The sequence below is a fragment of the Mustela lutreola genome, chromosome 4 (genome assembly GCF_030435805.1).
Source record: "Mustela lutreola isolate mMusLut2 chromosome 4, mMusLut2.pri, whole genome shotgun sequence".
Classification (NCBI taxonomy): domain Eukaryota; kingdom Metazoa; phylum Chordata; class Mammalia; order Carnivora; family Mustelidae; genus Mustela; species Mustela lutreola.
The window spans coordinates 185472704-185498319 of record NC_081293.1 but is presented as its reverse complement, the minus strand read 5'-3'; the positions used below and the strand labels follow the sequence as shown (position 1 = coordinate 185498319).

The window sequence follows — 25616 nt, the reverse complement described above, 5'->3', positions numbered from 1 at the left end:
ATGCAGGGTTTCTTTTTGTGATTTCTAAGTGAATTACTTTTTAAATTTTATTTATTTATTTGACAGAGAGACACGGCGCGAGAGGGAACAGAAGCAGGGGGAGTGGGAGAGTGAGGAGCAGGCTTCCTGCCTAGTAGGGAGCCCGATGCGGGGCCCAGTCCCAGGACCCTGGGACCATGACCTAGCCAAAGGCAGACGCTTAACGACTAAGCCACCCAGGTGCCCAATTAATAAATAGTTAAAAGGCTGTCTGTCTTAACAAATACCCATAGATGGAACCATTATAAACAGAAATAACTTTGGGATGCTGAGACTAAATGTTGGAGAATTTACTGCATTAGAAGACCTAAGATACTGCTCACCTCCTCCTCCCCTCATGGGAGCATCAGTGGTGTATTTTCTGATTTGCTGGTGCCCAAGACTGCCTTTGCCTTTATATATGAATGTTGATTTGCTTGGTGTGGAATGCATGAGTCATAATTTGTTCTCTCTCAGCTGCAGATCAGAAAGTGTGTAGACTTTCTGCCTACCTCCAACATACTTATGGACACCTCATACATCCCCCCAGCAGTGTCAGTGTCAGTAACTCTCCTCAGAGGCTTAGACGTGATCCCCAAGTCCTCTCCAGAAAGCATTACTATAGATAGTTTCTGTCTCTTGTCCTCTGGAATTCAGTGTTGGAGAAAGAGACTAGGCTAATTTAATTTTCGTTAGAGTTAACATATCTTTTACTTTTTTTTTTTTTTAAATCCTTGGAAAACAGAAATTGCAAAACTAGACTAATGGGCACTGGGGGCGGGTGGTTCTATTGAATTTTGTCAGTGGGCTTTTAGGATCTGCAGGTTCAGGTCTTTTTTTTTTTAACTCAAAAAGTTTGCTTTTATAACTTTCAGTTCCCTTTGTTTTGACAATGTATTATTTATAGATTTTAGCTTTACTATCATTATATCATGTAAATCATTTTTATTTGTTTATCAAACCTCGGTATTCTGGGAGAATTTCTTAAGCTTATAGTCAGTTCTTTATTTAAGTTTTCTTAATTTAGGCTTGGTACCGTTACCCAACTCTGACTTTGGTGCGGATTTTAATCTTGCAATTTCAGTTTTAATTCTCCTGTCATATTTCACTTTCTCTACCAGTTTCCTATTCCCAAAAGCCTGGATCTCCGTTTGTTCGCTTTGCATATTTGCTTATTTTCCTCTTAAGATACTTTTTTCATAGAAACTATGTCTTTTGGATTCTATCTTGATCACTCTGTGAATGCTTTCTACAATTTTCTTGAGTTTTCAGTATGATTTTATTTCCTTTGTTATAGTTTTCTTGTAGTTTTCATATACCCTGATACTGGTTTTTTTTTCTCTAAGTTACCCTTTAAAGGGGAAAGCTGTCCAGATTGAGGGTATGCAAACATGCCTAGAGTGGAGCTTGACATAATAACCCTGGGGCTTGATCTTATAACCCTGGGATCATGACCTGCACCGAAATCGAGTCAGATGCTTAACCAACTGAGCCACCCAGGTGTCCCCATTCTGAGCTTTTTGAGTTGGCTTTTTCTGTTCGTTTTCACAGAAGTTGAAGCAGACATATTAGGAATGTGACCTGGAGAATGTATCAGTTAACACTGGAAGACAGTGTGCTTTCTGTTTTAGTTTGTGGACACAGTTTAGATGAAGTGAGAACTTCTAAACATTTAGTATTAGCATTAGGATTTAATGTGTTCCTACTAGTTTTAATTTATTTAACATCATTATTACATTATTAACATATGAAATACTCTATTCAGTTTCTGAACTAGAATTGATGGCACACTCACCCATCTCCCATGAGAATACTATGAGCAGGTCTTGCCTTCAGTGAATTTTGCCATTTTCTCTTCCCCAACTTTTTTTTCTATCTTATAACCTGATTTCAGAGATGTTAAAATACAGGAAAATGCATGCTTTGGAATAAATGAAATATATGATATGGTTATGTTCTATAAAATAAGAACTTTAGTGGTACAGGGTATTTGGTATTAAACTACATTTCCAGAATTAGAGTAATAAGGTAAACTCTGGCACATCTGCTCAAGAATGGTAGCAAGATAAGATACCTTAGGGTTAAGGAAGTGTTATTTACTTTCATAGCAAAAAATTAAACAGAAGGACAGCGAGGTAGTAATAATTGTTGTGTTTTAGATGGCAGGACTCAGTAGAAGAAAGATCTCTTCTTTCCAAATCTTAATGAATGTGTTACTTTTTAAGTATTTTTGTGGTGGCTGTGGGGTTGTCTGTGACACTTATGAAGGGATCAATTAGATTATTTATAGACTTTATTAATTATGCTATGCTAATTTCCCTTTTTTTGCAGTTCCTAGACTACTATTAGATAAAGGAAATCTCCATCATTCCATTGAAATTTTTATGTTTTAATGTTATGCTTTGGGGAGTGATGGTAAAGGATGGTGGGATAAGAATGTCGTGAACTAGATTCAAGACTACGTGAATGGCCGTATCCAAATACTCTGCCTATTTCTTTATGTAGTGAGCTAAAGGAAGTTTCCTGAGTACTGGCGGGCCTCCTTCCTCATCTTTTCTCATTTTCTAATAAATGTCTTAGGTCACCATAATGAAGATAGGTGAGGTACAACTAGAGGGAGGTTGGGGATCAGAACTAACAAATTCCTTTTAATAAGAACCTAGAAAGAACTTGGTAGCCTAGAAAAATAAAATGGCCATTTTAAGTTGAAATTGAATAGCAATTAATGTAATGGCCCAGCATGTATGCTCAGAAAATCTGTAACTGAAGTTCGGGGTAACAGCAAATCATATAAAAAGATTTCATTTTAGTTATAATTTGATGTGGCTGCTAAACATAATGGGTAGTCCAACATGAAACCAGGGACTGCTTGTTCCATGTGTCCCCAAGGGGTAGAACCAGAACTGTAAAGTGGGAATGAGCTGATCAGTAAGATCTTGAGTTTCCTTTCATTAGAGAGGTTCAATTTTAGGTTGGACATAACACAAACAAGGATTTAAATGGTGTGAGGAGTTGGATTAGATGACATTCAGAGTCCTTTCTAACACTGAGACTCTGTGACTTTCAGACCCACTGATGATATTTTTAAACTACCTCTTTGTGGAGTAAGAGTTGTTATGGTAAGCAGCAGGTTCCATAGTGTGACAAAGATGCTGTAAATGACTGCACTAATTCATTAAATTGGACTGTTGGCACAAGTCACCCATAGACATCATAGGCGATATGTATATAAGTAAGGCACTCTCCTTTTTTTAATGGAGTTTTTATTGAAGTACATAAATAACAAATACCTAATTGAAAAAAGGTAAAATATAGTAAGAGACGTAAACTAAAAACTGTGAGGATTAAAAGAAGGGAATTCTATATCAAGAGTATCAAGGGGGGCAAAGAGTATCGGTAAAAGTTTCATGAGAGAAAATAGGTCTCGAAGAGTAAGTGGAATTTCAGCAGATCAGGACATGAAAGGAAGTGGGGTAACCCTGGCAAAGAAAGGCAACAACATGAAGTTTCCCGGAAGCAGGAGAGCACTGATGTGTTGGGAACAGTGTAGTATGAGGTAAAATGGCCAGAAAGGCAAGTTGGGGTTGAAGTGAAGAGGACTTGAATGTCATGATGAGGATTTTCTATTCAACAGAAGGTAGCAGTTGAAATTTTTTGAGTGAAGAAGCATGAGCAGTCTTACTTTTTAGGAACATTGATGTACTTGATCGACATTTGCTGAATTGCTGAAGGTGGAGAAATTGAGTGGAAAGGCATCAAAGAACCATTGAGGACTTTGTTAATAAAAGCGTTTGGCATTATTGAGTGCTCACTATGTGTCAGGCACCTTAACGTTATTTCAGTGTAACCTCACAACTATGTCGTGTGGTAGGTACTTTCCAAATTAATACTTCCCGGATTCCCAGGAGGAAATTCCTATGAGAAATCCATACACCATAATTAATTTCTGCAGGCATATTCTCTTATGTGCATGTATGCTGTGTTCACCCACATTCTCCAAATCACCTTAGTGAATATTGTTACGTCTTAATATAGCATTTTATAACTATTATAACCAGCAGTCACAAATTATTGAGGTTTAAAAGTACCATATTAGGTATTGTGGTAGAAATAAAAGAAGTACAAGATATAGTATCTGACTTCTAAGGTAGGCACACCTATCTTAGGTATTTATGGTATAAATTTAGGTATAAATTCTACTTTTTTGTACCATTCGCATGCCCAGCACAACATGGCTGCTCAGTAAATAGTAATTGATTTATTGATATTAAAAGTAGAACTAGGCCATTACACCAATAATTTTCTAGTCAGATAAGAATTTATCAGTATGGCTCAGGCTCTTAGTTATTCAGAACAGTGATACTTGAGAAATGAAGCATGATTAGCCTTCACAAATGCCAGTAATGTTATTTAATTTTCAAAAACCACCCACTGTCCAGCCCTAAAATGCCATGCTTCAACATAGGAATAAAGGATATTGCTTGCAGTTTACTTGGTTCTCCTCTTAACATAGACCTCACTGATTTATAGATATAAACTAGTCATGCATTATCACATCTTTTTTTTTTCTTTTAGTTCTATGAATAGTTTTGATTAGGATCAGGGAAGAATTGGAGCAGGTAGTCTACGGTTGCTGGAATATGGAATAATCTTAGAACTCTTCTTGGGTTCCATTCAATTTGGAATGTCACATAGACTTTCTCCTCCCACCGTAGTCTAAACCCCCTTACTTGAGAGGCACCAGGAGTCAACCTGTCCTAAAGCATTTCATAGTCACTATAGTGCTTCTGGATAGAATGTATTTAATTTGAACTGCTCACCAGAAAATATTGTGAAGTTGATTATCTCTGCCATATTACTTATCTGGAATATGCCGTGTTTAGAGAAAATAAGAATAGCTTAAAAACAACTTAGAAGAAAAATAAGTCAAAATATAATTGTAAGATAATAAAAATCTGTGTTGTACATTTAACAACCAACAGGCTTCATGTTGCAATAAATGAGTAAAATGAAACTGGATAGATTATTCTTATTAAAAGGGAAAGGAAAAGCTAGGCAAGCCTTGATGTGATTACAAATTAGGTGTGTCAGTTTGCATTACTTCACCTGTATATGAAGGTGTGTGAAGAGTTGTGTGTGTGTGTGTGTGCAGAGCTGTTATTTGTGACCTGCAAAATTACTTACACACGTATCATGATGAGAAACAGTCTCATAATCACAGTGTTACTGCATGGTAAAGTCTTTAAACACATGTAAACTTTATCCCTAAGGAAGCATTTGTTATTCAAAAAAATCTCTAGTCTAAGTATTTTGATATAGATATTATTACAGGACTGTATAGGGCTGGCTGAATTTAACACCTGTTTAAATTACATGTGATGAAAATCAGAAATTATAACCAAGATCCCCAAAATTTGTTTTAACCACCTGGTTGTCCTGGGTAAGTCAGGAGAAGTGACAGAGAAGCAGTAGTCAGTAATGTGGTGTAGCTGAAGCCAGGAGAGTGTGTGTTTAAAAAAGGAAGAAATGATTGACTTTGTCACTTCTGTGAGGTCACTTAAGGTGAGGACTGAGATAACCTTTGCATTTTGCAACATGGAAGTCATTGACCTCAGCGGAAAATGGTAATGGTTTAGTGTTGAGGGTGGAGGTCAAATTAGAACAGAAGGTAAGAAATTGGAGATAGCAAATATGGACTGTGTTTTTGGAAAGCTTAGCTGTGAGAGGGAGGAGGCGAACAGTAAGTGAAACGTCTTAAAGGAGGGTCGAAGGAGAGCGAATCGTGTTGTATTTTGCTTGTTTAGTGGAAGAGTTGTGGATGGCACATACTGATGAAAAGGAGACAGTCCAGCGGGAGAGGTTGAAAACACAGACAAGGGCGCCTGGGTGGCTCAGTGGGTTAAAGCCTCTGCCTTCCGCTCGGGTCATGATCCCAGGGTCCTGGGATTGAGCCCCGCATCGGGCTCTCTGCTCAGCGGAAAGCCTACTTCCCCCTCTCTCTCTGCCTGCCTCTCTGCCTACTTGTGATCTCTCTCTGTGTCAAATAAATAAATGAAAATCTTTAAAAAGAAAGAAAAGAAAACATAGACAAGAAAAGGGATAAATAAGGGATTAAATTTTCTAAGAAAACAAGAAAGGATAATATCCAAAACACTGGTGAGAGTTTGGCTTCAGATAGGAGGAGAGATTTGTCAGTTGTAGGAAGGTGTAGTGGAGGGAAGCTCCTGGGGGAGTGGCTGTCTGCAGGTGTCTTCTGTGTGAGGGTGTGATCAGGTTATCTGCTGAGAATGAAAGGGAACAAGGAGATAGAGAAGTAGAAAGTCGATTTTAAAAAGTGGAAGAAACTTAAAATAGTCTCTGTGGAAAGTGGAAAAGCAAGAGAAAAAGGAAAACATGGTGAGATTGTCATGTAATGCTCAGGGACCCCTTGAGATAGTAGATCTTTCTTTAATCCCAGAATCTGGGGGACTGAAAATTAGGGTTAGATTTTTCTTTGTAGCCAGTAATGTTTCATTAAGTTAGAATCAATATTGCAGAACAGGTGTCTAACTTCCTTTCTGGTGATGTCACTAACGCGTAGAGTATGGGTAGAGGGTAGGGAGAAAGGAACTAGATAGAGCACTATCTTCCTCCGTATTTTTACCACGTCTGCTGCAGTTAAACCTGTCAAGACTGTTGGGAAGAAAATGGTGAAATTCTCTCTACTTCGCTGAACACACCATTGATCTCAAGTTACTGCTGCTGTTACTAGATAGTTAGCTAATCCCTGTTTGCTTGAAATGGAAGGTGTCCTGTATGACCTGCTTCCAAATCCATTACTTGAGCAACCTCACCATTTCTTCAACCAGAAGCTTTATCATATCAATATTTACCTTATGTCAGAAACTGTACTAGGCCTTGGAGATCCAAAAGTAAGTAACAGCATCCGGGTACCTACCTGACCTGTGTTCATAGCGGATACTGATATAGGCAGTTTGAGTACAATGTGATAAGTGTTAATGACAGAAATGCAGGGTGCTTTGGGCACACCTGTGAGGTTCACATTACTCAGAGCTGAGCTGAGGTGGTTAGAGATGACTTTCCACAGGAAGTTGTATTAAAGCCTGCTTCTAAAGGATTGCTAAGAGTTAACTAAACAAAGAAGGGGAGGGGAGGGGAGGGGTGTGCTGGGGGAGGAATGCTGTGGGAATTGAAGTTGGAAGGGCAGTCACCAGATAGATGACTCCAGATCTTCTAAACTGTGTTGTTTAGACATTATCCTCTAGGAGTGATGAATAGCCTTCAGAGGACTTTTTTTTTTTTTAATTAACATATAATGTATTATTTGTTTCAGGGGTACAGGTATGTGATTCCTTAGCCTTCCACAATTCACAGCACTCATCATAGCACATACCCTCCCCAGTGACCATCATCCAGCCACCCCAGCCCTCCCCATCCTCCCCACCCCACCTCCAGGCCCAGCAGCCCTCAGTTTGTTTCCTAAGATTAAGAGTCTCTTGGGGCGCCTGGGTGGCTCAGTGGGTTAAGCCGCGGCCTTCGGCTCAGGTCATGATCTCGGGGTCCTGGGATCGCCCCGCATCGGGCTCTCTGCTCAGCGGGGAGCCTGCTTCCTCCTCTCTCTCTCTGCCTGCCTCTCTGCCTACTTGTGATCTCTGTCTGTCAAATAAATAAATAAAATCTTTAAAAAAAAAAAAGGAGTCTCTTACCGTTTGACTCCCTCTCCTCCCCCGTCCCATCTTGTTTCATTTTTTCCCTTTTTCCCCCACAAATCTCCACCCTGCCTCTCAAATTCGGAGGACTTTTTAAAAAGGGAATGATGTGATCACATTTTGTGTGTAGCAGGTTCTCTGCAGAGTAAAAAATGGAGTAGGCAAAATAGTGCTAGAAGTTGCGATCTTGATAAGGATGTTTTTTCCAGCAATTGAGACAACTGTTTTGATCTCTGAAGACTACCCAACAGGTAGGGGTCACCTTGATCCTCTCTCATCATGCTTTAAAACTGGTTCCATGTAGTTAGTTGAGGTATAGGATATAGAAGGCAAGAGGGAGCTGTGAAGGAGCTTGACTCAACTAGGTATTGCTCTTTAAGTCTCCCATGAAGATTGATAGCCCTGCTCTCATCCTGTCTCAAATATTGCCTTGCTAGCCATTTTGTAGGAATAGAGCCACAGAGATTTGATTTCAGGAAAATCTGTTATTGAGGTACATTGAAAGTTTTGACATGTATATACCTGTGAAATCATCACCACAATGAAGATAAGGAGCAGATCCATTACCCTCTTGCTCTTTTGTAATCCCTCCCTCCTCTTGTCCCTCCCCTTCCCTTCCCTTCCCTCCCCTTCCCTCCAGAAACCACTGATCCACTTGCTTTCACTATAGTGATAAAGCCTGGGTGGCTCTGTGGGTTAAACCTCTGCCTTCGGCTTAAGTCATGATCTCAGGGTTGTGGAATCGAGTCCCACATCGGGCTCTCTGCTCAGCAGGGAGGCTGCTTCCCCCTCTCTCTCTGCCTACTTGGTGATTTCTGTCTGTCAAATAAATAAAATCATTTTTAAAAAATTATAATTTTACGGTAATGCTATACCTTCTTGATTACTTCAGTTTCTAATAATTCTTGAAGTCATGTAGTACCAGCCTTCCGAATTGTTCTTTTTAAAGTGGTTTTGGCTAGTCTAGATTCTCTACATTTTCAGATCAAATTTAGGTCAGTGTGTCAGTTTCCAAAAAAAGCCTGCTGTGGTTTTGACTGGTCTTGGGTTGAATCTACACGTCAACTTTGGGGAGAATCAACATCTTTACAGTCCTGAGTGTTCCAGCCAACAAACATGATATATCTCTCCATATCTTTAGGTGCTCTCTAATTTCAGAACTTTTTAGCAGTTTTGGTGTATAGGTATTTCACATTTTTGTTAATTTATCACTAAGTATTTTATATCTTTAGATTCTCTTGTAAATAATACTGATTTTAGTTTTGATTTGCAGATACTCATTGCTAGTATATAAAAATGCAGTTGATTTTATATATTGTTTTGTCCTGAAATACCACTAAAGTTACTTACTAATTCTAGTAGCCTTTTGGTAGCTTCCATAGAATTTTCTACATAAATGATAATGTCACCTCCAAATAGAGAGTTTTGCTTCTTTTTTTTTTTTTCAAAATGGATTTTTGTGTGTGTTGTTTTTGGTTTTTGTTTTTTCTTTCCTAATTGCACTGGTTATGTTGAGTAGAATTGGTAAGAACAGATATGTCTTGTTCCTGATTTTTAGGAGCAAAGCATTGAATATGTCCCCAATGAAATATGATAATTGTTTTTTTGTTTGTTTGTTTGTTTTGTTTTGGGTGAAAGCCCCTTATTACACCAAGGAAGTTTTCTTCTTTTCCTAGTTTGCTGAGCTTTTATCAGGAAAGAGATTTAGTGTTTTGTCAGGTACTTTTTCATTTACTAAGATGATCATATGGTTTTTTCTGGTTTGTTGAAATGATGATTTATGTTGACTGACTTTTCAGATATTTAACCAACTGTGTATTCCTGGGATAAACTCCTTTTGATCATGGTTATAGTCTTTTTTTTATATCTTTGGATTCAGTTTGCTAAAATTTTGTTTAGAATTTGTGTTCATGAGGGAAGAATGCCTGTAGCATTCTTTTGTTTTGTTTTGTTGTAGTGATCTTCTGTATCATCATTGTCGCATTTTGAAGAGTAATGCTGACCTCATAAAATGAGTGGAAATCTTCCCATCTTCTGGAAGAAGATTGGTATTACTCTTTTTCTTAAATGTTTGGTAGAATTTACCAGTGTAGCCCTCTAGGGCCTGGGAGTTTCTTTGTGGAAAGATTATCAGTAAAGTCTGATATTAGCACTTTGTGTATTCACTCTTTTTTTTTTTTTAAGATTTTGTTTATTTATTTGACAGAGACACAGTGAGAGAGGGAACACAAGCAAGGGGACTGGGAGAGGGAGAAGCAGGCTTCCTGTGCTGCTGGATCTCAGGACCCTGGGATCATGACCTGAGCCCAAGGCACTTAATGACTGAGTCACCCGGGCGCCCCCAGTCTTTATTTTTCTGATCACCCTGGTTAGATATATATCAATTATATTGACCTTAGAGAATCAGCTTTTGATTTCTATTACTTTTTTGTTTTCCGTTTCGTTTGTTCCTACTTTTTTATTTTTCCCTCTGGCTTACTTTGAATTTAATTTTCCTTTTTATAAAAATAAAGTTTATTTTTTGGAGCATACTTAGGTTCACAGCAAAATTGAGCAAAAGGTACAGGGATTTCCATAAACCTTTCTTCTTCTCCCTAGTTTTAAGTTTTTATTTAAATTCCAGTTAACATACAGTGTAATATTTCACATGTACAGTATAGTAATTCAGCATTTCCGTGTATCACCCTGTGTTCATTCCAAGTGTGGTTCTTAATCCCCATCACCTGCTTCATCATTCCCCCCACCTCTGCTCTGGTAACCATCAGTTTGTTCTCTGTAGTTAAGTCCGTTTCTTGGTTTGCCCCCCTCCCCTTTTTTTTTTTTAACCTGTGCTCATTGTTTGCTTGCTTGCTTGCTTGTTTCTTAAATGCAAATGAGTGAAATCATACGGTATTTTTCTTTCTCCAGCTAGTTTATTTCACTTAGCATAATACTCTCTGGGTTGGGTGTGTGTACGTGTGTGTGTGTGTGTGTGTGTGAGAGATACTCTCTAGTTTAAGGTGAAAGTACAAAAATCATTATTTTGAGGCCTTCCTACTTTACCAGTACAGATCTTTTAGTATTACAAATTTCTCTTTGAATATAGCTTTTGCTAAGGCTCCACAGAAGAGGATTTTTTTTTCCCTGTCCATCATACAAAGCCTTTCTGATATTGTCATCTTTTGTCTGCTAAAATAAGAGTTGTAAAGATATGTCTGCAGGGATAAAGGATGAAGTTTAAACTTCTGACTCCATTTCATATGCATTTCCATAATTAGACTAAGTGGGAAGATGCCACTTACTTTGATTCAAGAATGTATCTTTTTGACGAAGTCCTCTTATTGATTACCTACTACAAGCAGTACTTTCTTTTCATGAAAAAAGCACCTATCCAGTTAATGTTCTCTAGCTAATATTAGTAATGGAAAGGAAATACTAATAATATAAGGAAAAATATATTTGAGAGTCACTGAAGCAGTATTTCCATTTGCCTCAGAGCCTCTCATTTGTGCAGTTGTGAGTAAAGGCTAAAGTGGCATATCAAGTTGCCCTTACTATTTAAATTTGTTTCCAAATACCAAGTATATAACATTAAGTCATACCTTTAAATCTCGAGCATTATGCAGAAACCTGCCTTTACTCAGTTTGGATGATCTTTTAGTGCTAGTATAAACCAACATCAGGGTCCACAGAAATAGTAGCTGACCTTTATTAAACATTTTATACTGTGTCAGAAACTATGTTAAACTGCACCAAGTGGCTTAATGATGCACTAAAACCTTGTGAGGTCTAAGCATTTTTATTCCCATTTTATAGATAAGGAAATGGATTTGGAAAATAACCAGTCTAAGGTCCCATACTACAAATAAGTAGTAGAGTTGAAGCTTCAACCCCATCTCCAGTGACTTTAAGCATGTTGTATACCTTTCTTCTGTACCCATATAGAGTGTGTTTGAAAGAACAGCTTTTAATGGCCATGGAATGATAGGGTTCTGAACATCTTGATTCAGAATATGGTTTGATAAGTAGTTGACCATACCAGGGTAAGTTGAGAAAATAAATTCCTTCAGACATGTTGCCACTCTGAAAATCTGAACTTTGTTTAAGAAAGATGGGCAGTGGGACGCCTGGGTGGCTCAGTTGGTTGGATGACTGCCTTCGGCTCAGGTCATGATCCTGGAGTCTCAGGATCGAGTCCCGCATTGGGCTCCCAGCTCCACGGGGAGTCTACTTCTCTCTCTGACCTTCTCCTCGCTCATGTTCTCTCTCACTGTCTCTCTCTCTCTCAAATAAATAAATAAAATCTTAAAAATAAGAACTTCAGAAAACTTAAAAAAATTGTTGAAGAAAGATGGGCAGATACTGAGTTGGAGGCAACGTGAGTTTAGATCTCACTTGTTAACTAAGCCACAGTAAATTAATTAGTTAACCTGATTTAGCTTCAGGCTTTTCATTTATTAGATAGAGATTTTCTCCTTTAAGGTTGGTTTAAATATTAGAGATTGGGTGTCTAGCACAGTACCAAATCCATAGTAGCTGGTCAGCAAAGAGGCTGGTTGTATTTGTTACTCTTAGAATCTTCTCAGTGAATGAAAAGTTTTTTTGAGGCCTTCATGACCCACTCCCCATCCATCACCAAGATTAAGTCCTGGTCTTCTTCTTTTTTTTTTTTTTTAATTTAATTTTATTATTTCAGCGTTCCAGGATTCATTGTTTATGTACCACATTTGGGCTCCATGCAATACGTGCCCTCCTTAATATCCACCACCAGGCTCACCTAGCCCCCCACCACCTTCCCCTCCAAAACTCTCAGTTTGTTTCTCAGAGTCCACAGTCTCTCATGGTTTTTCTCCCCCTCTGATTTCCCCCAACTCCCTTCTCCTCTCCTTCACCCAGTGTCCTCTGTGTTATTTATTCCTTGCGCTCCACCAATAAGTGAAACCATATGATAATTGACTCTCTCTGCTTGACTTATTTCACTCAGCATAATCTCCAGTCCCATTCATGTTGATAAAGTTGGGTATTCATTATTTCTGATGGAGGCATAATATTCCATTGTATATATGGACCATATCTTCTTTATCCATTTGTCTGTTGAAGGGCATCTTGGCTCTTCCCACAGTTTGGCGACTGTGGTCATTGCTTCTATGAACATGGGGGTACAGATAGCCCTTCTTTTCACTGCATCTGTATCTTTGGGGTAGATACCCAGTAGTGCAATAGCAGCATCATAGGGTAGCTCTATTTTTAATGTCTTAAGGAATCTCCACACTATTTTCCAAAGTAGCTGCACCAACTTGCATTCCCACCAATGGTGTAAGAGGGTTCCCCTTTCTCCACATCTTCTCCAACACTTGTTGTTTACTGTCTTATTAAATAAATTTTGACCATTCTGACTGATGTAAAGTGGTATCTCGTGTGGTTTTGATTTGAATCTCCCTGATGGCTAATGATGATTAACATTTTTTCATGTGTCTATTAGCCATTTGTATGTCTTCTTTGGAGAAGTGTCTGTTCACATCTTCTGCCCACTTTTTGACGTGACTATCTGTTTTGTGTGTGTTGAATTTGAGGAGGTCTTTATAGATCTTGGATATCACCCTTTGTCTGTACTGTCATTTTTTAATATCTTCTCCCATTCCATTGGTTGCCTCTTTGTTTTGTTGACGGTTTCCTTTGCTGTGCAGAAGCTTGTGATCTTGTTAAAGTCCCAAAAGTTCATTTTCTCTTTTGTTTCCTTTGCCTTTGGAGACGTGTCTTGAAAGAAGTTGTTGTTGTTGAAGAGGTTGCTGCCTATGTCCTCCTCTAGGGTTTTGATAGATTCCTGCCTCAACGTTGAGTTCTTTTTACCCATTTCAAGTTTATCTTTGTATATGGTGTAAGAGAACAGTCAAGTTTCATTCTTCTATACATAGCTGTCCAATTTTCCCAGCACCATTTATTGAAGAGACTGGTTTTTTTCCACTGTATATTTTTTCCTGCTTTGTCGAAGATTAGTTGACCATAGAGTTGTAGGTCTGTTTCTGGGCTCTCTACTGTGTTCCACTGGTCTGTGTGTGTGTTTTTGTGTCAGTACCATGCTGTCTTGGTGATCACAGCTTTGTAGTAAAGTTTGAAATCAGGCAATGTGATGCCCCTAGTTTTTTCTTTTTCAACATATCGTAGCAATTTGGGGTCTCTTTTGGTTCCATATAAATTTTAGGATTGTTTGTTCCAGCTCTTTGAAAAATGCTGGTGGAATTTTGATTGGGATGGCATTGAAAGTATAGATTGCTGTTGGCAGTATAGACATTTTAACAATGTTTATTCTTCCGATGCATGATGCGTTTCCATCTTTTTAGGTCTTCTTCAATTTCTTTCATGAGTGTTCTGTAGTTCTCGTGTACAGATCCTTTACCTCTTTTGGTTAGGTATATTCCCAGGTATCTTATGGTTCTTGGTGCTATGGCAAATGGAATCGAGTCTCTAATTTCCCTTTCTGTATTTTCATTGTTAGTATATAAGAAAGCAACTGATTTCTGTGCATTGATTTTGTATCCTGCCACGTTACTGAATTGCTGCATGAGTTCGAGTAGTTTGGGGTGGAGTCTAAGTCCTGTTCTTCTGATAGTATTTGTACAGCACTGAGTTCCTTTCCTTTGTAACAGTTATGTTTTGATTTTTTTTTTTTTTTTGGTGTAAGTATTTTGTGTGTGTGTGGTTTTTGTTAACATTGTTTAATTATGTTACTTTTTGATTAATATCTTCCTCCCCACACAAGATGGTTAGTTCCATCCAATCAGAAGCCATGTCTGATTTTGTTCACCTTTGTCTCTGTGCACGGTGCCTGCCATATAGTGGGGCTTTAGTAAATGTTAAATGAAGGAAATGATTCTTAGTAGCAATACTAACTACCTTGTGATAATGATGTCTGCTTCCTTCAAAGTCATGATTCTTTTCCTTGAATTATAATACATGTCCTGTGATCAGCATAAACTCTCAGTATTTGAACTTACCAGTGTTCTGTGGTCACATCTTGACATTATGCTGACTGAACTCCTTAGAGTACAGTAAAGTATTTCATGACAGTTAGCATTATTGTCTGTTTTCAGTTTGGCTAGACATGATTGAATTACCTTCATACTGTATGTGTGCTACTATGCAGAATTTAATTTCAACTTCTTGGTCACTTATTTCACCTCACAAAAAATGTAACTGTTTCATGAAATTCTAATGATTTAAGAAGGGAAGAATACCAGGTATTTTCATGTTCCGTCTTCAGTCTACCATCCATCTAAATATCATTTTCATTTGGCTTCTCTTATAAGGGAGAAGATGTCAACCGGACACTAGAAGGTGGAAGGAAGCCTCTTCATTATGCAGCAGACTGTGGGCAGCTTGAAATCCTGGAATTTCTGCTGCTGAAAGGAGCAGATATTAATGTATGTAAAGAACAGTGTCATTTTAGAAAAAAAAAATTTGTTGTATGCCCTGAATAATATTTTCTATAGGCTTGTAAAATAAGAATAAAAAGTCTAAAATTATACCAAATTTCCTGTAACTAAGAATTTTTTAAAAAATAAGCAGCACAGACAGACTTTTAAAACTATAGGTAGCAAATGGCTAGCGTGCAGTGGAGGACTCTGCAGTCCTAGGATAAATCCAGATTGGAGTTTTGGACAAAGGTCAATAGGCAGAAGGTCAGACGAGAGCAGTCATCTCCCGGCTCTTGCCTTTTATAGCTTTTCAGACTTTTGGACAAATGTTTAAGTAACCATGATAACAAGTGAGATATACTTTATACATCTCAGGGGACACCGTGTCACCTGGCCCCATTGTATCAGTCTTTTACCTCTTTAGCAGCTAATTTCTACCCACCTCTTCCCTTCCTGGACCTCACTGACATTCCTACAATAGTGAGGACTTGGGGCTCAAAGAGGTTAAATAGTCAGTACAATAAGTGGTAGAGTCAAGGTCTGAGTTGAGGTCAAAACCCTGTGTCCTGTACTTCACTGCACTGATACCCAAGGAGATATTTCTTATGGGCTTGGGCCTTGGCCGCTGTCTAAATAGTGGGAAACTTATAGCTATAAAGCAATTTCATGTAACAAGGCAAATAGGAAAACATTGAGAGTTCTCTAAATAATCTAGAAGGAAGGGAGAAATGAAAAATAAAGTTTTTTATCTCATTATTTCATAGGCTCCAGATAAACATCATATTACCCCTCTTCTGTCTGCTGTCTATGAAGGTCATGTTTCCTGTGTGAAATTACTTCTGTCAAAGGTGAGGTCAATTGCTAATTGTTTTTAAGTTTTTATTTAAAATTCCACTTAGTTGATGTACAGTGTAATATTAGCTTCGAGTGTACAATATAGCGATTCAGTACTTGCATACACCACCTGGTGCTCGCCACAAGTGTGCTCCTTTATCCCTATCACCGATGTCCCCCATCCCACAGCCCTCCTCCCTTCTGGTAACGCAGCAGTTTGTTCTCTATAGTGAGGAGTCTACTTCTTGGTTTGCCGCTCTTTTCTCCTCTTTGCTGGTTTGTTTTTGTTTCTTAAATTCCACAAATGAGTGAAATCATAGTATTTGTCTTTCTCCGACTCATTTTGCTTAGCATAATACTAACACCATATGTATTGTTGCAAATGGCAAGATTTCATTCTTCTCATGGCTGAGTAATATTCCACTGTGTATATGTGTGTTTGTATAGACATCTTCCTTATCCGTTCTTCAGTTGTTGGACACTTGGCCTGTTTCCATAATTCAGCTATCGTGGATAATGCCACTGTAAACATCGGGTGTGTATATCGCTTTGAATTAGTATTTTTATATTCTTTGGGTAAGTATCTAGTAGTCAATTCGCTGAATCATAGGGTAGTTGTATTTTTAACTTAAGAGGAACCTCCATACCATTTTCCAGAGTGGCTGCACCAGTTTGTTTTCCCACTAACGGCGTGCAAGGATGCCCCTTTCTCCACATCCTCCCAACACCTGTTGTTTCTTGTGTTGTTGGTTTTAGCCATTCTGACAGGTATAAGGTGATATCTCATTGTAACTTTGATTTGCATTTCCCTGATGAAAAGATGTTTAACATCACCTGTCTTGTGTCTGTTGTCCATCTGGATGTTGTCTTTGGAAAAATGTTAGCTCATGTCTTCTGCCCATTTTTAGTCAGATTATTCATTTCTGGGTTTTAGGTTTTGTAAGTTCTTTATCTTCTCCCATCATGTAGGCTGCCTTTTAGCATTGTTGATCATTTCCTTTGCTGTGCAGAACCTTTTTAGTTTAATGTAGTCCCAAGACTTTATTTTTGCTTTTGTTTCCCTTCCCTCAAGAGACATATCTAGAAAGTTGCTATGGCCAGTGTCAAATTACTGCCTATGTTCTCTTTTAGGATTATTACGGTTTCAGGTCTCACATTTAGGTCTCTCATTCATTTTGAATTGATTTTTATGTATGGTATAATAAAGTGGTCCAGTTTCTTTCTTTTGGATGTTACTGTCCAGTTTTCCCAACATTGTGTGTTGAAGACACTGTCTTTTTTCCCACTGGATATTCTCTCTCTCGCTTTGTCGAAGATTAATTGTCCATATAGTTGTGGGTTCATTTCTGGGTATTCTCTTCTGTTCCATTGATCTGTGTGTCTATTTTTGGGCCAGCACCATACTGTTTTGGTTACTGCGGCTTTGTAATATAACTTGAAGTCTGGATTTGTGGTTGCCTCCAGCTTTGTTTTTCTTTTTCGGTGCTGCTTCGGCTATTCGGGGTCTTTCATGGTTCCATACAAATATTAGGATTCTTTGTTCTAGCTCTGTGAATAATGCCGTTGATACTTTGATAGGGACTGCATTGAATGGGTATATTGTTTTGGGTAGTATAGACATTTCAACAAATATTTGTTCTCCTAATCCATGAGCATGGGATGTCTTATCATTTCTTTGTGTCATCTTCGGTTTCTCTCATTGGTTTTTGTAGCTTGTTCAGAGTACAGGTCTTTTACCTCTTCGGTGAGGTTTATTCCTAGGTGTCCTATTATTTTTTATCTCAGTTGCTAATTTTTATTGTTTGTTTTTTTTTTTTTCAATTACTTTTTGACTGTTTAGGCTAAGTATATGGTTGGTCAGTTAAATTGTGTGTGGCATCAGGGATAGAAAACTAGAGGCAGTATTTAAAATTGAGGTCTAGAACAAGTGTTATTTCCAAATAGCTGGTCCACAAACTGTTAACCAGTTCATAATGGATAAGGAGCTTGAGCTAAACTCTAAATCAGTCCAGTCTCCTTTATCAAGAATATCTTGCTATGAATAAACAAGTTAGCTGAACTAAGCATTATACTTAGTGATGTAGATAATGTCCTAGACTACTAAGTTTGCAGACTGGTGCTAAGTTCACAAACTGCACTTTGAGTAGCCCTGGTATGAAATGTGTAAGCTTCATTTTCTGTTGTACATACCGAGTGAGATTATTAGAGGCAGTTTGCTATAAATAAGGGCCCTCCACGTCATCTGGTGTCTTGATATGCTTGTGGTTCTGTTAAGTTTGGAATTTTCCAGTGTTAACTCTAAGATGGGGTTCAAATTCCAGTCTCAACAAACCAGTCAGTTGCAAATGATGGAAGACAAGATCTTTATAAAACAGGGCACCAGTATTAATCCCAAGCTTATCATTTTATGACATACTCTAGAAAATACTGTTTGTAGCATTTCACTTGGGATTTTAAAGTAAGTCCTGCTAAAGGAAGAAAGATACCGAAATTAAATGAGTAAATGGATATAAAGTATTTTGCCACAGTACCTGACAAATGATCGATAAATAGTGGCTCCTATTTTAACTAAGACTGAAGAGGATTTTATGCTTCATAGATTTAAAAAAATTAGGAAAGAAGGCTAGTACATTTGTCTCTTAACTCTATTGATAATTTTTTGAAGATTTTAAGGATTTAAACTGTCAGCAGTTAATTCAAGTTCTCTTTCCCCCCCCCCCCCATAGCTGCATGTTAAACACCATTACTAAATTTCATTAAGTGTGTGGTTGTTACTGGCTTGGGGTTGGGTTTTTATTTTGGTAGAGGAGGTATAAATCAAGAGTAATTTTTAGATACTACACATTATACTGATATGAATGATGTGGTTCTTCCAAAGCCAAACAAATGAAAATATCATTCTTGGTCACTGCAGTTGATCCAGAATCTGTCGTAGGATGTGCTCACAGAGATAACTAGTCATTCTGTCTTCCTCCTCCCTGTCCATTCCTCCCCCACACCCATGGAAAGATTCTTTTGAAAGCTGACAGCTTCTGAAAGTCTTCCTTTAATCACTACTCCGTGAAGCGTTTCACTTGCCCCACCTGCCTTTGAGTCTGCCAAAATGCAAGGCTTGGTGGCTGACTCCCTTGCTGTGGGAAGTACAGAATAAAAATACCTTATTTTTCTCCTCAAAATTAAAAAAAAAAAAAAAGTACCTTTGAAAAGTACTGGACCATTTCATCCCTGGGAAAATATTTTTGCTTACCATATTCAGAACTGTTTGTCACAGGCTACAAGTATTGATTTACAGTTTGTTAAAGATTTATATAATTCCAATATTTTATTAGTTAGAATTCTTTATATTGCACGTAACTAAATCCAGCTCAGATAGGCTTAAACAGTAAGAAGACCTTGTTGACTCACATACCTACAGTTGAGGCCCACAGCCTGACCCTGGGGCTTAAGCCATATTACCAGGATCTGACTTCTCTTTGCTTCTCAGCTCTGTTCCTCAGCATGGACTTAATTACATTCCCCTGGCCTCAACCTGTCTGCTGAGTGTATAGTAAAAGAAACAGTAATAATACTGTCTTATAAATTTGAAAATTGCTAAGTAAATCTTAAAGTTCTCATCACAAGAAAAAAAACTATGTGAGGAGGTGATAGATGTTAACTAAACTTTAGTGTAATAATCATTTCGCAATATATGCATGTATCAAAGCAAACTAATACAACTCTAATACAAATGTTATATGTCAATTACAGCCCAATATGTCAATTACAGCCCAAAATATAAATTTGTAAGTCAGAATAAAAGATAAAACAGGATTTCTTCCCCCTCTCCTTTGTCTCTCTTTCCCTGATATTTTTTGATGCAGCTCAGGTTTTGTTCTCTGAAAATAAAAACCTAATTAAAAAATTAAATTAAGGGGTGCCTGGGTGGCTCAGTGGGTTAAAGCCTCTGCCTTCGGCTCAGGTCATGATCTCAGGGTCCTGGGATGGAGCCCCGCATCAGGCTCTCTGCTCAGCAGGGAGCCTGCTTTCCCCTCTCTTTGCCTGCCTCTCTGTCTGTCAAATAAATAAATAAAATCTTTAAAAAAAAAAAAATTAAATTAAAAAAACTATAAAGGAATCCTTTTTAGCTTAGGCTCTGTGGTCATTAAATGAGATGCTCCTAAGCATGCTCTTTCTTTTTAGCCATATCTCATACTCTGTTTCTTTCTGATATGCCCCTCTTTCTCCACGGGAGAAACAAAAGAGTTACTGTTTTACTAGAGAAGTCGCAAACCATCGTTGGTATTCCTTACTTCCAAAGCATGATGCTCCAGGTCGTTAAGACATTGCTATAAGATTCCATTTTCTGCCTTGATTTGCATGTACATTAGGCCCTAATATGTTTTCTTAGAAAGGTCTCTGTAATTATATACAATGTTGCTACATTATTGATTGTAAGTTGGTTGTTTGACTTTTAACTAGCTTATTTTTTCTTTCACTTGTGACTCTAATACTGTTCTTTTGTTTGTGTCTGAGCCTTGATTTCTGAAGGTAAGTGACGTTCAGAGACGGCTCTGTTAATGGCAGATGAATTGTACCCATGCAGAGCTGTTATTTTAGATGAAAGGGGTTTTTTTTACCTTTATGAAAGCATAGTAAAATTCAGTTCTGCTTTTTCAAAATTACTTTGATTTTTTATTATTGCATAAGCTTCTTTAATGGATACCCTATAGTTTTGTTAGCCAAATACTTTTTTGGAAATTGATTGTGCTCTTTCAGAAATCCTTCGTTGCTAAAATAAGGCTATTCCAGAGCACTTTTTTGTTGTTGTTGTTAAAATCAATATTTCTATTACGAAATCTGGTTCTGCCTTTTGTCAAAAGTTTGAATCCTTATCGATTATTACGAATTCATTTTAAAAGTACTTAGTTTGAAAAGTTTATCAAATTGACATTTATAATATATTATCCCGCTGATGTATCATTAGTATAAGAAAAAAGCCAAAGTAAACGAAGTTGAAAACTCAGTATGATTACAACCCATAGGGGTAAAAAGAAAGAAAAACCACAAAAACAAAAGAAAGAGGGTTAGTAGAACATTCAGAATCAAACTATGTGATATGCTAGATCACTTACTGGACAAGTTTTTTTGTTTCTAATTTAATGCAATGGAAGATGAAGTTTATGACCCATGTGGGAATTAGAAACATTTACTTCTTGATTGGAATGTCCATATAGCAGAAGAAGAAGCTAATATCTGTGGAGAACATAATATGTACAGGCACTTTGTTTATCTTATCACCTTTAATTTCTGTCAACCCAAATATATAGGTATAATGATCTCCATATTATGGATAAAGAAACCATTTGGCTCACGACGGTTAAGTATCTACCCAATGTTAAACAAAATACAATGGAATTAAGATTTGTTCCAGGATTATGACTCAGAAGTCCATGTTCTTTCCCTATCAGAATTACAGGGAGGGACAGTTACAAGAATGAAACACATTTATTTCTGTAGATAAAGTTATTTGGCCCGATCTTTTATTTTTGAACTAATAATTTTTTTTAAAAAGATCAATACACGTGGGACTTCTACTTCAAGATTGAGGTACGAGCACATGCCATGGTATCCCCTTTTTCCCTCCTATGACAGAAAAGTGGTTTTTAAAATGAATGAGTCAGTATTTGCTTTGGAACATAAGCAGGGCTCCATTAGAGAAGTTATAATGAATCCTTGAGACACAGAAAGCAGAGGGGTTGGGGTTGAAGAAGAAAACATTCCCTGAAATGAGCAAGAGAGTATTGAAAAGGTAGGAGCTGATCCAAGACTGCTCTAAGCCCAGAAGTGGTGAGCATCCTGAGTAACAAACAAGTGAATATTTGGATTCACTTCAGGAAGAAACCGATTTCAACCCAAAGAGAAAAACTGAGATGCAAGAAGGATCAGAATCAAGAACTTAATCTGTGAATAAATCTAAATGAATATGAAAATACAAAGCAAACACTGAAGTTAAAAAAATAAGCTACTATAGAATTATTAAATAACAACCTATAAGATGGAAAGGAGTACTTGAAAAACATCGTATAAAACTGGGGAGAAGAGACCAGGGAAAGGACACAGGTTAAAATGCAGGCCCAAGAGGCATCCTGGGAAATGTAGCAGTAGCAGAGGAGGAAGCAGCCCAAGCGAGAGTATGAAACAAACTTCTGCATAGAACCAGCAGCAACCAGACAGCACAGCAGTCCATGAAAAGGCCAAGCCTAATTGACGTCAGCTTGTTTTTATCAAAACAAAACAGACTGTTGAAGTATATATTATTTTCAATTGTAATTTTCTCAGTTGAATAAGGTTTTTTGTTTGGTTGGGCTTTTACCTTAAAAAATCTCAACCAGGAAATGTGAGGAGTAAAAGGGATGTTTAAAAGGTAGAAAAAATATATATATATATATATATCCTATAGTCTAGAGGTTGGCACATGTTTTCTTACAGTCATGTATGCCTTTCTAGACGATGTGGTCACTGGAGCTCTAACGCAGCCAAGGACAAACTAAAACAAGTACAGGAGTTTGTATGGATTCACAGAAAACCTGAATAGCAAGGCATTCTTGAGAATGAACAAAGCTGGAGGCATCCTAACCCTTGATTCCAAGATAAATACTCCAAAGCTATAATGAAACACTGTGGTACTGTCACAGAAATACACATTCTGTTCAGTGGAACAGAATAGAGTCCAGAAACAAACCCGTGCTTAATATGGTCAATAAACCTGTGACTGAGGAGGCAAAAATATACAGTGAGGAAAAGAAAGTGTCCAAAACATGATGCTGGGGAAACTGCACAATTACAGAAGAGTGAAACTGGACCACTTTCTTATATCAAGTGCAAAAAATAAACCCAGAATGGAATAAAGACCTGTAAATGGGACTTGAAATTTCCCAGAAAAAAAAAGTAGTAATCTTTTTGACATTGGCCTTAGCAACATTTTTCTAAGGCAAGGGAAACAAAAATAAACTCTTGGAACTACACTAAAATAAAAAGCCTTTGCACGGTGAAAGGCACTATTAACAAAATGAGAAGGCAGCCTACCGAAAGATTTAAAAATTATATATTCAATAAGGGGTAAATATCCAAATTATATAAACATACAGCTTAACACCAAAAACATCCAAGTAATCAAATAGACATTTTTCCAAAGAATGCATGTAGATGGCCAGCAGACACATGAAGGGATGCTCAGTATCACTAATCATTAGAGAAATGTAAAATTAAAACCACAATGAGATAACAATACCTTATACCAGTCAGAATGGCTAGTATCAGAAAGATAAGGAATAACAAGTGTTGTCAAGGACATGGAAAGAAAATAACTTTTGTGCATCATTGGTGGAAACAAATTGATACAGCTATTGTGGAAAATAATATGGCGGTTTCTTAGAAAAATTAAAAGTAGAAATACCATATGATCCAATAATTCCACTACTGGGTATTTACCCAGAAGAGATTCAAACGTTAATACAGAAAGGTATGTGCACTCCTGTGGTTATGACAGCATTATTTACAGTAGCCAAGATATGGAAGCAGTCTACTGTCCATACAGAGATAAATGAATAAAGGATACACACACACACACACACAATGGAATATTAGCCATAAAAAGGAAAGAAATCTTGCCATTTGCAACATGGACAGATGTAGAGGGTATTAATGGTAAGTGAAATCATAGACAAATACCATATGATTTCACTTCTATTTGGAATCTAACAAGCAAAACAAAGCATGAACAGACCCATAATTACAGAGAACAAGCTGGTGGTTGTCAGAGGGGATGGGGCAGGAGGATGGGCAAAATGGGTGAAGGGGAAAGGGGAGTACTGGCTTCCGGCTGTGGAATGTAGATGTCACGGGGATGAAAGGTACAGCACAGGAATATCGTCAGGGGCATTGTGATAGGCTTGTATGGTGACAGGTGGTAGCTACACTTTCAGTGAGCAAACCATGATGTATAGAGTTGTCCAGTCACTATGTTGTGTACCTGAAACATATGTAACATTGTATGTCAACTGTAGTTGTAAAAAAGCTGCAATGGAGAAAGGACAGGCATGGCTGCATGCATTCCAGTAAAACTTTACTTACAAAAGCAAGCATCTGGGTCATAGTTTGCACACTCCTGTTCTAGCTCATGAATAGTTTGGAATTTATAGCACACATCATTTTAAAACACCAACCCTCACTGGGAAAGTGATCTTTCCTAAGTGATACAAGTTGAGAATGTATCTATCATTCTGGGTACTTTCACTCACCTATGTTAATACTTATTTGTTGAAAAGTTTTATTACCAGTTAATGGAGCTAAACAAGAGCTTATAGGACAGTGATCTGGAATTTTCCTTGTTTATTACTGATCTTCCTGACTAAAATCTCATCAATAGCATTGTTTCATGAAGACCTTAGTTAGAAGAGGGTTAATCATGAAATGATACTCTTGAATTTTATTATTAGCCAGTGGACTCTCATAAGTCCAAAATTCATTTCTTTCCCACAGCTATATATATTTTGGTATCTTAATTTTCTGAGAGAAAGTTTGCCTGTAGCATTAATACACTGTCATGTTAGGCATTTCCTATAATATTTTTATGATATATATTATCTAACATATAGCAACATTTCTCTATTAATACTAAAATTCCTTATAATTTATGCAATATCTTATAATTTATGTAATTGATAATTGGATTTTAAGAAGTATTCTTGTTTCCTAATCCTGAGGAAAACCCCTTCTAAATAAACCACTGTGGTGAAAGGGAAATATTTAAATGTTTACTTCTGTTCCTCTTTCAAAGATGTTAAGTTTACTATAATTTTGTAGACGGGTAAGCTGAGTCATCTACTCTGGTGTGTGTTCCTATTTTGTCCCCACGTAAGTACACATCGCTATTAAAAATGACCACTCAACTTCTGTGAAAATAAGAATTCTTTTAAATAAATAGAAAAAGTTGTACCCTGGCACGTGAGAATGAAGGTCTTGTAAATTGAAAATGTAATCCAAGTTTTTAAAACATGGTAATTACAGTTTTCCTAGACTAACAAACCTATAGCATATTTCGATTGTTATTATACACGGTCATTTGTTACTAGTGGTAATTAGCACAGTAAGCTGTATCTGAGAGGAAGAAAGCCAAAGAAACTTGGGCTCTTTTTGTTTTCCATGACTTCTCTGCTTCACTGGGTCAACAAAGTTCCCTCCTTAGCAGGACGTATCTGCTCTAACCGTATGACAAGTGACCGCTGATGTGCAACACTAATTGTAGTGACTCCTAGCTGTTGCAGACAACTGATATCTCTGCTCCTGTTTGAGTAGGACAAATGAGATACCTTCCTCTTATGAAAAGGAAATGAAGCTATTAGTGTTTTATGGACAGTTGGTCTAAAGAGTAAAAAATACTTAACATCAGTTTAAGAAAATTTAGAAGACCATCTTATAACATTGATGTTTTTGCTAAACATATTGGCATTGTATTTTTAAAATGCAGCAGCCACTTAATGATAAAAACTGAATACCCCTCTCAAATACCAGCATTGTCAAATTTTCAAAGTGACTGTGGTACAGATTTGCTACTGAACGGAGAATCTAATGGATAAGAGCCAGAGATTGGGAAGTCCCCCTTCTCAGCAGAGACAAGTCC

The 25616-nt window shown here is 37.4% G+C and overlaps 1 protein-coding gene across 1 annotated transcript in view; it reads left to right on the top strand.

The window, feature by feature from the left end:
* MTPN (myotrophin) overlaps positions 1–25616 on the top strand; it is a 54242-nt gene that overhangs the window by 19579 nt on the left and 9047 nt on the right. The window contains exons 2-3 of the mRNA XM_059171945.1: positions 15014–15127; positions 15886–15969. Coding sequence (XP_059027928.1) covers positions 15014–15127; positions 15886–15969 — 198 coding nt within the window. The remainder of the gene's footprint in view (positions 1–15013; positions 15128–15885; positions 15970–25616) is intronic.